Source organism: Betta splendens, chromosome 2 (genome assembly GCF_900634795.4).
Source record: "Betta splendens chromosome 2, fBetSpl5.4, whole genome shotgun sequence".
NCBI classification, from domain to species: Eukaryota; Metazoa; Chordata; class Actinopteri; order Anabantiformes; family Osphronemidae; genus Betta; species Betta splendens.
The window spans coordinates 5,231,720-5,247,004 of record NC_040882.2 but is presented as its reverse complement, the minus strand read 5'-3'; the positions used below and the strand labels follow the sequence as shown (position 1 = coordinate 5,247,004).

The 15,285-nt window shown below is 44.4% G+C and overlaps 1 protein-coding gene across 4 annotated transcripts in view; it reads left to right on the top strand.

Moving 5' to 3' along the window:
* The window catches only part of LOC114851179 (histone deacetylase 4-like), a 49,586-nt gene that overhangs the window by 2,450 nt on the left and 31,851 nt on the right, over nucleotides 1-15,285 (top strand). The window contains exons 1-2 of one of the 4 annotated variants that reach the window (XM_029142828.3): nucleotides 4,448-4,618; nucleotides 6,789-7,123. In XM_029142828.3, the coding sequence (XP_028998661.1) occupies nucleotides 7,102-7,123 (22 nt within the window). In that variant the 5' untranslated portion in view covers nucleotides 4,448-4,618; nucleotides 6,789-7,101. Of the gene's footprint in view, nucleotides 1-4,447; nucleotides 4,623-4,791; nucleotides 4,809-6,788; nucleotides 7,124-15,285 lie in introns of those variants that run through there. The other 3 variants (XM_029142827.3, XM_055502051.1, XM_029142829.3) reach the window with 3 other exon arrangements.

The window sequence follows — 15,285 nt, the reverse complement described above, 5'->3', positions numbered from 1 at the left end:
GACCAAACTACATCTCCATTTGTAGCAGCAGTTGAGCGCTGGTGGGAGTTTTGCTTCCTAGAGGTCGGTCTTGTCTTTTGAATTGCCTATTTTTATGTGGACTCTGTGGAGCAACATGTTGGGTGGGCTCCTCTCTGCCATCATCAGGACAGCAGAGATCAGGATCATAACAGCATTTCTTGCTTCTTCAAGCCTCTAAGGTGGTTTTATGTAGGAAAAGCACATCCTGGGGTGCTACTATTTTATAGGCGCACACATGTGGAAACACATACTGTTGTCTGACCCTGGCGTCTTCTGTGTGTGTGTATGTGTGTGTGTGTGCAAATCACGCACCTTCACTTACACACACACAAACAGTATCAATAATAAGGCCTGGGAGCTGTTGCTGTGTGAGGGGCAATTACTCCATGCAGCTCAGCAAGGCTTTGATGGAAAGTTTTAGACTAACTGGCTCGACTGTAAGAAGCCTTGACTCTGCTTCTTTTTAACAAGAACTCTTTATGGCTCCTTTTTGCTCTCTTTTCGCCCTTAAACGCTCCAGTTTCATGGAATTCTGGAAAGATTATGCGTCTCGTTTTTGAATAAAAGCAAACATACCAGAAGATTGTTTAATTCACCTAATCCCACCAACTCATGTTCCATTTGCACGTGTTTGAATGCCCTGGGATATTTTACAAGTGTTTTCTGTTTCAAAAAGAAAGCAAAGCTTCTTTATAACACTGAGGTTTGCCTGCTTTGTCTGCATGTTGCATCTGACTCATGTGGGACTGTGTTGGGTGAGACGACAGCTTCCCTTCTCAAACCACTAACAGCCAGTTGTGTGTGTACTGCAAGTGGTCTGGTCCACAGCCTGTGTGTGATGTGTCTGCTGTGGTAGCAGGGCGGTAGTTTGCGCAGGCCTTATACGCTAGCCTGTTGACTTTGTAGCCTGGTTGCTGGTCCTCTTTCAGTTGCCCGCCAAAAACACAGTGTATTTTTGGAACATCATTACTCAGAATCTGTGTTTTTAGTCAGAGCCATGTAAGGTACTTTGGTGCAAAGCATCCCGCTCCAAATCGGAGGATTTATAGCTGCTCATGGCAGACATAAAAATGAAGTAGAAGGAGGTGAGGGCTGCTCTGCTGGACGCAAAATAGTTAAACTAATAATCAGCAATTTGGCAACCTGAGGGTGATGTTCACTGAATTGCAAATGTGCTGCTCTGGGCAATATAAGCCAATCTAATCCCTGCTTTGACATCACTGCTCTGGACACACTCACTCACACACACAAGCGTATACACACATTTCAGTGTTTTATGCACGCCTGCGTCAGCAAAAGCCAATAGACAAACAATACAGATGCAGATGTGGAAGAGCAATCTGTGTTCCCTGACAGCACAAGTATAAACTGTTCTTTTGGACAATGACCTACGTCTGTGAATATGAGACTTTATCCATTGTGGTCATTAGTAGTTACTTTTTGTATAGCTGAAAATAAGATTAGTACTATTGTCACAAATTAGGTTTGATTTTATTTGTTAAATAATAGTACAAATGGGAAACAACACCAATAAACACTGTCCAGGGGCTGTAACGAGAGATTAATGTGGTCTGTATCAGTTTACAAATTATTTGTAAGCAAAAGCCATGCATTCAAAATATTACTGAAAAGAACCTATAAAAATGTCTCTTTTATCATTAGATTTTAATTGTAGGTGCTTTAACATTTTATCACCTTCATTTTCCAGATGCAAACGGTTCTTCTGAGGGTCATAGGTTTTGAATCATTTGAATTATTTCACTGATTTGACTATAATGTCTGTTTTATTGTTAATTACATTACACTACATTAAATAGTTACTACTACTACTACTACGGGGTTTATCGAGTAGGCCTAGTGCAGTCAAAGTACAACATTTACAAGATGTGGTGGTCTTGCGTTATGAAGTAGCAGTACATGGAAAAACTCAACTAAAGAAGGGAAATAGTCAGTAGTAGGTAACAATTTTACTATATATATATATATATATATATATATATATATATATATATATATATATATATATATATATATATATATATACACATACTTCATATAAAGTGGAAGACTTTCTGCAATCCCACAGCTCTGAGGTTGTGGCCCAAAGAGATTACTCAAGCACAGCAACATCAGAGATGCCTCAAAGACCCACTGCCTTATGTAACCGATGCTCCCTGGCTCATCCACAGAAATTATAATCCTCTGTTGCTATGGATACGGCTGTCCCAGCGGGCCTCCCTTGTACTCCAAAAGAGGAGCGACCTTGATTAATAAATGCAAGTTTTAGCAGAGCAGCACAAAGCTGGGACTGAGTTAAAAGTAATGGAAGGAGGCATGTTGACAGTAACAAGACTGGTGATAGGGAAGAGACGGGAAGGTCAGAGCTCCGGTGTGTAGCTCTGCACCTGCCTGTTCTTCAGCAGGATGAGTAATGTCGGATGGACCCTGACGCTAATCCCCTTGTAGAGGAAGAACTAGGTACTGTAGCTGAAGAGATGCTAAGACCATGTAGCTTCACGAAAAATGTACATGATCAATATATATGTTACAATCCTGGGGTTAGAGGAACTTCAACAGGTGGCACAGTAGGTGGCCAAGAACAAGTAGCGAGGTTGGCTACGAAAAACAAGCAAAAGTTTAAAAATTTAATATTTTTGGGACCGAGATGTTACATAAATATGAATTAATTTTGTTTAATTTAATTTTATTTATTTTCATTTATTTTTTGTTTAATTGTTTTATGATACATGTTTAGCAAAAACATATTTTGCCCATAACACGAAAATTTATAGAACATTGATGATTATTTTTTCAGAAATTATCTGAACAGCAAATCTGATACAAGCGATTGTGGATAGGCAAAATATCCTAACACTTGATGAAAGCAATGTAATAAGCTCAATTTATAGACTAGGATTTGTAATTGATGATCATTTAAACTAGTTTAAAATGTTTATTTAGATGGAACGGTCAAAATACTTGGTAGATATTAGATGTTATTTTCATGTACTGATGTTATAATGCTTAAGGTCGTGGTCTGTGTGGGAAAGTCAGCTGAGTGTTTCATAATACAGTAGAAGTCCTGAGGCACTTAAACACATAATGAACACCTACAATATATATATATATATATGTGTGTGTGTGTGTGTGTGTGTGTGTGTGTGTGTGTGTGTGTGTGTGTGTGTGGATCCTCTGTTGTTAAACTGAAGCTGCAGTATATAAGCATAAGACTTTCTGTTTACACGACAGGCGTTGTGCTTTAAAATTTATATCGAAAACAGGGAAGATGCATGTTTATTGTGACAACGTGTTGGCCGTGATGATCAGGCCTGGTTTAGGCAAGCCCAAATTCTTCCAAGATTTTCTAGTCTACCTGGAAAAATAATAACACAGTCCCTGCCCGCAGCTTTGGCCTGTGCAGAAAGCGCTTAGCATATTACAGTAATCAAGTCAGCTAAACTGGGCAGTGGCATTGCCGTTTGCCAGTGGGTGGCCGCTGAGACGCAAAATCAAATAAAAAGTAATGGAAAGAAGGCAGCTGGGAAGGCGTGCCATGTTGTAATGAGCAAAAATTGGAGCAAATCATTTGTTTTTGTTCTGCTGCATAGTGGTTATGGAAAGAGAATAACTTGGAAGGACGTGTAGAGATGCTGCAACACATTCCAGGCAACAAACTGCTTTCTGCCATACTGTAGGTGTTTACACTATATATGCTGTAATAAAAAAATGAAATGTAAACATTTGTTAAATTGGATATTGATTATTAATTGGTTTTGATGGTGTCTTGATTGCTCTCTGTCACTTTCTGCTCTGACTGACCTGAGGAAATCCAGTTTATAGACTTTTACATTTGTTTGTTCCCTATATAAACATACAGTAGCATTCACCAATATGTACAAAACACGAGAGTTCTGCAATATCAAAATAGCATAAACACACCATTGAGTTACACAAGCAAGGAAGCACTGAGAAGCACACATTCAATGACTGCTGTGAATATTAAGAAGGATAAAACGACTAAAACTTGGTAAAGTGTCTTAATAAAATGGCTGTTGATGCGTAATCAATATCAATGTGCGTAATCGAAGAATAAACGTGCATCAATCATCGTTATGAAACACTTCTGTGTGTACTAGAACAGATCACTTCCAGAGAGAGATGTGATCAAAAAAAATATTAAAAACCGAGTTACTGGCTGGAGGCGCGCGTCGGAATATTACACCAATAGTTCAAACACAGGCCACGCTCGGATACGTTTCCTCATTAACAACCGCCGTAATCACAACCTTTCATCCGCGGCAGCACGTCCAGTGCCGTGTAGTGTCACGCGCGGACCCACGCATCGCGCCGCGCCGCGCCGCGCACTTATCACATTTTCAGCAGGCTAACCCCGCCTCTGGTAAATGCAGGGGCGCTCCATGTGACGCTGGGGCTGTAACAAAAATCCAGTATGGCGGAATCTGTCAGCAGATGAATTTTCCTCGCCCCCCTCCTCCTCGCGCCGAGGGAAAACGAACCCCACAAAGTCTAACATGGGAGCGAGATAAGAAAGGCGTGCGGGACTCGTGCTGGGACGACTGGGCGCCTGCTGGCCCGCGTAGGTGAGCCGCCGCTGCCGTGTTCGCGTCCCGTCGGGATGAACGCGGAGCTCCGACGCTCACGCGCAGCCGGGGATGCGATGCACGGGCGGCATTCATCAAAACAATGTGCGCCTGAACTTTCCACTTCGCGCCGCTTCCCCGTTGTCGCGAGCGGCCGCCGTCGGGCTCGAGTCGTGCCGGACCGCGGTAGGAGTGATTTCATCGCTGTTTGAACGCTCGTCGGGACGTTTCCACGGGATTGATCGCGCGGTAACGGGCGGGAAGTGTGTCGGCGACCGGGAGGGAACGGACGGGCGATGTTTATTATGCCGATTGTTGCTGGGCTATTTTTAGTGCGCCGCCCAGCCTTAGGCTTCTACGCTATATGCGCTCCGCGATCGCGTCTGCGGTGATTCATATCTGCTACTGGCGAGGGATAATGTGTAAAATCAAAGCACGGGCCTGCGTGAGTGTGTGTGTGTGTGTGAATGGTTCGGGATGGGCGGTGGTAAGTCTCTGCATGCGTCAATCTTTTTTGTGAATGGGGGCGTACGGGCTGCTGGAGCCGCTCGGCCGTGTTTACGGCTCTGAAAGTGCAGCCGGACGCCCCACCGGCTCCACGTCCACCGGGCTCCACCACAAACGCCAGTGTTGGGCGTTCGGTAGCTCGGGGAGTTTGAGTTTGGGATGCGGTGGCAGCTTTAACCCACCTTTTTTTGTGAGAGTCATGTTTATCCCGTAGCATAGTGCGATTGTTGTTGTAAGTTAGGTGCACAGTGGATGTTGCTTGTTGTGTGATTTGGGGGTAAATTCTGTGTCAAGCTGTGTGTTTTTTATTATTTTTTCTCATTTAGCTGCAGGGCTTGTCTCCCCAGATCTGTCAGCCTGGATCAAACAAGGCCTTTTTAGGGACAATGGCCTAGGACACACACACACACACACACACACACACACACACACACACACACACACACACACACACACACACACACACACACACACTAATACCCCTCCCGACACAGATGAGATGCCCTGGGAGAATAGTGTTGCATGAGCCCCCCTGGAGTGTTAGCTACTCCCTGTGACACACAAATTTGCTCCCCGCCCCTCCTTGCCTTGCACAAAGCTCAAGTGTGTGTGCAGTGTGCAGTGACCGACTTTTTTGGGGCAATTTGTCCTGCGGCTGCACTGTCTGGCCCTCTTGTCTTGAGACCCACCCCCCTTCAATACACACACACACACACACATGCGTTCATCCTGCTAGTGAGGACCTTTGAGATCTCTGCTAAGACACACAAAGACGTAAACATGTGCGTTGCCCCCATACCTCAACCGTTGTCTCCCTCCTATTTGGGCTCGAGCTGTGATTTACACCTGACACTCCTGAACTCAGACCTAAACAACGGTCATCATTTCCAGAAACAACAAACAGTGAAGTTTCTTTACAAACAGTGTCCACAACAAGCAGTTTCTGGTCTGTTTGGGTTAAAGTCTCCTGAGGAGTTGTTCATGTTTGACGCAGTTCTTGGACCTGCTGCATTATAATTATAAAAAGCCCGGTACATGTAGTGACACTTTTGTAAACAGCTGATGCTGATGTGCGTCAACACTGACCTGCGTTCGACGACAATTAAACATGGGCCAAAAATACATGCGCTTCCATTTACGTAGGTTTTCTGCCCTTGTGTTTGTTGTCGGGCAGCACACAAACATGAAATGTTACAAGTGGCCTCTCACCACACGTACCTAGGTTGAATTTGGGATTTTGAATGTTTGTATAGTTAACAGGCATAAATGGGCAGACGTGACTTATGTCTTAAGACATGAGAATATATTTGGGCCTTGTTCTGTGCTACTGACAACACAAGACCTTTGGAAACACTTTGCTTTTCAGCCTTTTATTATCAAGGAAAGATCAAACAGTAAAAACACAAAAAAATCTGTACAATTGTGATAACAACATTTTTCCCACATCCACTGTGATTCCTCAGCTTTTACAGTGAATCAACCTGCTTCCTAGGATGAGATTAACACGTCTCAAATCTGTCTTCTCTAAAATCTATATATTGTGAATCACGGCATGAACTGAAACTATTGCAAATACGAGGATGTGATATTTTTAGAAGCAGTACTTCTCTCTTCATAAAAATGTTGATATGAGCTTTTTGATCTCCTGTGCTGCTGTAGGTTGGTGTTAGACCCTGATTGGAGAAGCCAAATCACACACTGCATGGGGATTGGCCGTCGCTGCTGGATGTCTGCTTCCTGTTTCCTGCCCTGAGGGATTCTTGAGGGCCCGTCCTGAGTGTTGGATGAGCCTTAGAGCACACACACACGCACTCTCAGACAGCCACAGATTTGGCAGGATAACATCCTCCGCCGCCCTGTAACTCACATCTGCACTTGCACAGACACATACAGTCACATCTTCTCTGAAATACGTGCACCGGGTGTTCGTCTGCGGCGCTGCGTGGACTCCCACCTGAGCAACCTGTCGGCGATGACGTCACACAGCCACCAAGGTAAGACCGGTGTCATTACCTCGTCGGCGTTTAGCCAGTGTCTCGTGTCAGTAACACATGCAGAGTGAAGTTACACAAGTACAGAACATTTTTGTGGTAGATTTGAATTCAAGCTGTTGTTTACGTTTCCTGGAAAATTTATTCTGCATGTTTAATCAGAAGTTTTACATTCCCTGCATGGTTTACAACCAGTTTTGAAATATTAATTGTAATTTTAAAATTTTAGTTAGCTGTCAGTTAAGTGTTTCTAAGAATACACTTTCTGAGTCTAATTTAAAAGGTGTCGCTGGTATTTTAAGGCATCTTCTCGGGCCACACGTTGAAGAAAATCCACGGCGGCTGCTGAAAAAAATTTCAGCCAAATTTATACCAGCCATGTGTGGAGTAATGAGAATTTAGCATCTTAATACAGCCACATTAGGGGAAATCTCTCCGCTGCTACATCTGCCATATTGATGTATTTGAACATTTTGATTAGAAGCACAGACAGATCTCTGCTCACTAAAACGCAATAAAACATTTTAATCTGGTCTTATGACTGTTAATTGGCTTGATTCAATATGAATGAGCTCCAGAGGGCAAGAATAAAGGTCCATAACACAGGCTCATTAAGAGAGTCTATTTCCTCTTTGACACCTAATCAGGCTCAGTTTTAGGAGCTTTAGCTTGTGTTTTAGCGAGCTGATGAATAATTCGGTGAGCACCAGGCGGACGAGGAGGTTAGCCTCCTGCACGGGCCGGTGTGCTACCTGACAGCGTCGGCTGTGTTTACTTTGTACACCTGGGAATGTGTGCACTATAAATACCACAGCTGAGGTAACCACCAGGCCCTGAGGGATATGAACAAGCTGCAGCCTCAGCCAGCACCCTCAGCCAACCAGCATCGCCACCGCTGACACATCTGAGCTCAGTGAGTAGACTGGGTTCCATGTGATTCTGCAAACATCGTGTCAGGGATGACACCGTGAGCAGCTTTCAATCCCCTGTCCAGCCCTCCTCTACCTTCCCATCGACTACCCATCGTCGCTGTTGGCTCTTTTCATGCAAACAGAGCAGCTGTGATCTTTCCGAGTCCAGAAGTGATGATTCCTCCACGCAACCGCTCTTTGCCTCTGTCTTGTTTGCCTCCAAAAAGCCTTCAGGGGAGACGATCTCAGTCCTCAGAGTGCTGGCAGGTGTGGGCGTCAATTTGAGGTGTTGCTTCTCTTGCTTGAATGACAGCTTGGAGACACTTGTTGGATGTCGCTGCACGGAGAGAGACAGAAATAGGCAGCTAAGAGACAACTTTAAGACATCAAATGTGAAAAATTGTCAGCTTTGTTTCTGCTTGTCATGGGGCTTATTTAGCCGACTAAATGTTTGCAGCAGGGAGGTTAACACGAGCGACACGGCTCCGGTCATGGGATTTGCTGTGTTTAAGAGATGCATCAGTTCAGTTTCTTGTTCCTTTCAGATACGGATGCAGAGAAATTGATCATGCGGCTTCCTGTTGCATCAGGGCTCTGGTTGTCTGCCACACTTAAACCGAATTTGTTTAATATCAGTGCGATTTGTTGTTCTCATGGTGAAGAATGGGACTTTGAGATCCACGGCTTTGTTGTACCCTTGTGTTTGCAGCGGGAGCAGAAGCTGAAGCTGCCAACTTTCCTCTGAGCTTGCTTTGCACTTCCTTCCAATCATCTAGCAGCCCTCTCAGTAAAGCTCTAAATGCGTGTGTTCACCCTCATGTAGCAGCTCTGGCTAGTGTTTTGTGAGCGCTCCCGCCTGCTTGTGTGCCATTTTTGTAATCTGTAAATGAGCTTACTTGCATTTTGATCCAGGACTTACTCTTTTTCTTTATTACAGCAGCAGTGGGATTTTTAGATTAAATATAATTTGCCATAAATCTTTCCTTGAAAAGTGAAATGCAAAACGCTTTTGTCAGGGTTAGATTTTCCAGAACAAAAGGGGGTCAAGCCGATAAGGGCCAGCACATCTGTCTTTTTGCCGGCATATCATCAAACAGGTTGGAGTGTTTGCATAGGAGTGATTACTCTGTGTGCAGACGGCTTCTGCATATTAGCTGGCGACATTTGTTTTGCACTTGTGCTTTGCAGTGAGCTAACATGTTGGCCGTGTTTGGGAGGTGTCTGTAAATGTCACACTTAGGATGAATCGCGCTAGTCGATAGGAGCTAGGCTAAATATGGAGTACAGTATATTTCATAGAAAACTCAGTAGGCAGCAGGTGTTGACTGCCTTTGAAACCATAAATGACTAACCTATATAATAATTTAAAGTTAGTCAATGAGTGATTTTCTAGGGTTTATCATTCACTGATAGGTTTTGCTCTTTTTTTTTCTTTACAAAGAAACACCTTTGCTTGAGGTGCTTCAACTATCCCCTCTGTGGTTGTGGTCATGTGTTGAGTGCCCTTATCAGTTCTTTATGACAGTGTGGGTTTCCCCCATCCAGACAGATAGGGCCCATGTAGTGTGCCCACATATGGGCTGCTGTGTGTGGGTTTAGATCAGACTCACAGTGACAAAACAAAGGTAAAGGAAAAAAATAAAAATGAAAAATGCAGAAAATTTGTCAAGAAATGTTTGACACTGAAACGTAACTGATGATAATAACTGTTGTTTAGAATTAATTAAACATATTTATTGGGAAAGACTTAAATGTTATAGCTGTATGTGAGTTATATCTTCATTTGCATACATGTTCCTTGTATGAACGGCTCCATAATCAAGATTTTGTGTGTGTGTGTGTCAACATTATCAACCCACCATAAAAGCTGCTTTACTGTGGGTGATTCACTGTGAAAAGGATGCAGGCAGGATAAAGTGAGTGAAAATGAAGACACAAGTTTAAAAGAGCACGCTGCTAAGGTGTTACAGTGTCTTATTAAAGAGGGAATATGATGCCACTAGCTGGCAACCGTTTGTTTTTGTCTTAGTCAGAAACATACTGGCTTTCCAGGAAAGTCTGCAGTGTTTACCACTGGAGCAAAAACTGGGTCTGAGTCATCCTCACGCACGCACGCACGCACGCACGCACGCACGCACGCACGCACGCACGCACACACACATACACACACACACAGCCCGTAAATGGTTAGTAACAAAGTGCCAGGTTCACCAAGTGATTATTTGTGAATGAGAGGTTTGAGCCTTACATTGTTATACATGAAAATTAAAGATTAACACATTCCATGAACACTATCAAAACCCTGTCTACAGCAGGAGATAAACTGTGTTCAGATTAGCTTTTTACAGCTTTATTTTGCAGGGTTCGTGTGGGTGTGAGCGCCTTTTATGGCTGGAACCAGTGAACTTGACACAGTGCTCCTTTCCTCGAAGGCTCAGCGGTATCTAGGTTACAAGCGTGGAAGTTTCTATATTTATACAGCAATGAAACACAATAACATTGAAGAAAAATCAAATAATGTAAAATAGACACTAATGAGTCTGGTCAGGAGAGTGCACTGTTTGGGTTGATGCCCAAGATTAGTCACTTTGGACCTCGGGCATCTTGGCACCTTAAGATGTGTACTTTTTCATTCGTGTTTTGCATAAACAGCTTAATGTCTTGCACAATTTAGATTTGAACATGAAAATACCAGTGACTAAATAGCTGCTTCTTGGCTTTGTAGCGTGGTGTAAAAAGCAATGGTTGCTATTATTGATATTTTTACTTTGTGGAAAATGGTTTTAAATGTGTACAACAACAAAGCAAAGAGGGTTGCACAGACCCCAAACACTGCTGCAGTTCATGTGTTTTATTTTGAAGAAATCATAGCATAAAAACATGAAAATATTGATTTTCAATACTTCTCAGATACCGACTAATCCTTGTGATGTGAGGTTTGGCTGTTGTGTAACTTGTGGTCAGCAGGGAGCTGTGGCTGCAGCGCCAGGGGACTGCTGATGACGTAAACAGTGCGACGGACAGGCTAATGGCACACGTGTCTTTACCCAGGTGTGGGGTTTTTCTCTGGCTGGTGTGGGACAAGTGGCTCAGGGGACAAGGACAACGACAAGCATGTAGTCAATGGCGTCACCTCTCAGAACTGGATCCCAGAGGTGTCACTGGTGTTAAATGCTCACACCAGCAGTTGTAGAAGTCTCAGCTCATGCTCGTCTTCGTATGAGATGAGAAAAAATCCAATAGGCCATGTCTACTTCTCTTTATAGGCCTCATACTTCTAGGAAATTGTTGTTGTAAACAAAAACTAATCTTGTGGATTTATTAGACCTGGTTCTAATAAAAACCCAGACTCCTGCACTGTCGAGACCAATCTGAAGGTCCTGGATTCTCCCTCACCATAAATGGTAGAGACAGAAAAGTGTTTTCTGTCTAGGATATGTTTTTTATTTGAACTCCGACATATTGAATTAAAACCATTACCTTTAAATTTCTACATAAAGTTACATACTGTAAATAACAGTTATTTATTTTGGATGTGAATCGCTCCAAAATCATTTGATGGCCCACTTTTGACCCATCCTTGATAAACGCACTGCAGTACAGTATACACAGATCTCTAGATGGCTATAAGTCTATATTATGGATTTGCTTTTTATTACACCTGCCACATACTATTAACGGGACAGCAGTGGCAGCAGTAGTGATTTAAGGAACAGACTTGGGACTGGAAGATCACAGGCCCGCGCTGGCTGGTGAATGGAAAAACTGAATAAGAAGCGCTTTCCTTTTCCTCAGTAAGTGGAGGTGCCCTTGAGCAAGACAATTAAGTCATAACTGGCCGAGTAGAGCTGCCACAGACAGGACTATGCAAAAGGAAGGATCCTTTAAAGGTTGATGTTAAACTATAATAGCAGTAATAGTGTCTCTGCAGTGGCTGTCTATACAGATATGTATCATGCTTATGTGTATAGAATGTTCGAGTGTTAAATATAGATTTTAAAGCCATTCTGTGACCCGTTTTCATCCAAATGCGTGCAATGGCACATCGCACTGCTTAAATCTAGAGGTGAAGGGGTTAAAAGCTCTCACTGCAATAAAGCGGCCCAGCTTATCCCTGGGTCTATTTATAGAAACGCACACAAGATATGTGCACGTGCACGCGTGGCGAACAAACAGTCATTATTTTTGCTCTCCCGTGTCGATGCTCCTCTTCACAGCCGAGCGGTTTGTTGCCATGTATCGCGCGGCTAAAAATGGATCGCAGGACGAGTGCATGCATGACACAACCGCCAGCGCCTTCGCGCGGCGGCAGTGGTTGTGATACGGGCATGCGCCTCATCGGGCGTAATTTCAGGCCTTATTGTCACATTTCGTGCGCTGTCCACTTGTGCTGACATGTTGTTTCTAGCAAATTACGAAATCGCGGCAGATTGCAAAATGCACTTCGGCGGCGTGTTCCCACAATGCCGCACCCTCCCTCCCTCCCTCGCTGAACCCGGTGAACAGAGATGAGGTTCCTGCCAGCCAGACAGTTTGTCAGCTCCGGCCTCCCATGTGCCACCAACTTGGCTGAACATGACTAGCAGTCCATCCCAGAACAAACCCAGGGGGGTGTTTTGTTCAACGGCCGAACCCTCGCATGCACAATCTCCGCTTTGTCCTTGTGCAGACGGGGTGCAACATCCACCCATCCCCCTCCATAAACAAACACCTAATGGCCTTTACGGAGGGTGGATGTCCAAGTACATTAGAAAAGTTGCATTTTTAATTGCTATTAGCAAAGAGGGAGCATGAGCTAATGAAAGGAACGGGATACATCTTTTGTCCCCGTGTCTTTTGTCTTGTCCCAGTCGAGAAACTGGATACACTGTGTTCTGCCAACGAGCTGTCAGCGGCAATTACGGTTTACACTGCTGCCTCAGAGTCCCATCCTTGTGCCTTTTGACATAGTGCTCCACAATACTTGACACGGGGTATGACGTGTGTTACGGGCGTCAGGGAACTACTGCTGCTTTGCTAGCGCATTTCAGTCATTCCTTGTGCATGAAACAAAGAAAACGATCAAAATGTTATCTCGCTGGTTACTCTGGGGAAAGTAGCTGCAGAGAAACGGATTATAGGCGTTTGCTCATTTACCCACAATGCATTGGCAAAAAATATACTAGTGTTCTTTTCTCAGTGAAGTCAATTTTAAAAGTTAGCAGGAAGCTGGTAATTAGTTTAGCACCTCGTCTTCATCGAGCTGCGGCCTTTGTCTGTAAATTCAAAATATTTACACTGCCTAAATTAGAAATGAAGTTATAAATCCCATCCGACCACTCATATTCAGGCTATGGTCATGTTACAGTGAGGAATCTTAAACGCAGCGTTGACCCAAGCAGCTTGCTTCCACGTGTGTTTGCTTTACATTCCTAGTTCAAGCGTCTGCTAACCCCATGACTTTAATGCGCTTTGGACGTGCAACAGACACCCACAGTGTAATTACTAATTGCCAACTAATTTGCGATTTTATATAAAATGACAGCATTCACCGAGAAGCACAAAGAAGCACTTAGACGCCACGCCAAATTGCATTACCACTGTGTTTTTCCGACGGCATGAAATGAAGGTCAGATGGTTGCTTCCGACTGTTCATGGGACACAAACCGGTGGTGGCTCACACAGGGGTCACCCATTCTCTTTTATCAGTCGCCATGACGTCAGCCGGTGCCCTCGGGAAGCAAATTTGCGACCCAGAGGAAAAGGCTCTTTAAGGAGAGGCGTGTTTGATTAATCGTATTGTTCCTGTCTGGTTCACCTTGCTCAATGGAGTCACCCTGGATGGAGCAGCCAGAACGGAAGTGCATTGAATGTAATGAGGCTGGAGCATCCTTCCCCTCTTTCTCTGTCACTGTCTCTCTTTGTAAACACTGCTGAGGCACAGACAGACATCTCATTCTCATTCTGCCAGATAACAAAGGCCTCTGTCAACATACAGTATGCAGTCCAGGGTCAAACTCAGCAGTCCCTCTATGCTGTCACAAATCTGCACTTAGCAATGCAGCAGACCAGAGCTCTGCAACATTCGGTCAGCTCATTAGCTGGCATCCTTTCCCATTAAACAGCGGCAATCATAACATGCATGTTTTGGACGAGCGGTAGCTGCATTAGCTTAAGCTGACTGACTTTTCGCCCGAGGCTAACCGAGCCTATTTATAGTTTTCTGACTCTCGATGCTTGCCCAGTGGGACCAGGAGGAGAGAAGGATGAGGAGAAAGGAAGACAAGGAGAGAGAGGGAGAGAGAGGACGGGGCTGCTGAGTATCTAGGCTGCATTCAAGATTGATGGGCCCCACTACCGAGGTATAGGACACTTCTCCCCTGCTAGTGTGTGGTGGTTGTGCATGTGGTTTGTAGCTTCATTACACAGCTCTGCCTCGTTGTCTGTCCGGCCTCCCGCTCTCCACCACACCTGTGCTCCCTCCATGTTTGTCTCAGGTATCAAGTGCGTGGTTTGGTCTGAAAGCCTATACGCTTTGTCTGGCGAACCGCAGACAAAGACATTTGTCCCCACACTTAAGTCAGAGATGTAAAGCTGCGACTGGCAATTTGCTCAAAAAACAGTGTCGAATTACTCTAAGCCACAGGTGTCGACTCACAAATGTACCTCATTTCCAATGCAAAACCCAGCAGCGTGTGTGTCATTTGAATAGACTCATCAAGAGATATCAGTGTGTTTGTTTTAAGGAGGCAGGGACACGTGGAGTGGCGTGACCGCCCGTTTGCTCTTGCAATATTTCCTCACCTTTTACATGAAGTCTGACGGTGTTTATGTTTACGAGACCATCAATTTGCAAAATTCTGAATTTGAATGCCACCTGTTTTGAGGTTGTTGTTGTGTTTTTTAAATCAGAATGCATCAGGCGGCGACGTCCAGTAGCCACCCGCGGGTGGATTTAGGTAAACAAACTGTGCGATGTGAGCTCCGTTTCAACAGCGCCGAGCGTGGTGTTCGAGTCCACACCCAGGTCCTCAGAGGGATTGGTGCATCAGGGGTGCAGCCATTCATGCAAGGTGGTGCGAGACGAATACACACGCATAATCAAGACGCGATGCCTTCTCCGGTTTCATGGCTAATTAAGTGTGTGTATGTGCCAGTCTGGTCCAAAGAGAATTCCAGAAATAGCTCATGCACAGCGAGACGCTCGTCTGTTTTCCTGTTTTTTATTCCTCTGAGGGGGATTTTACACGGGTTTTCATCTGCCATCTAAGGGAA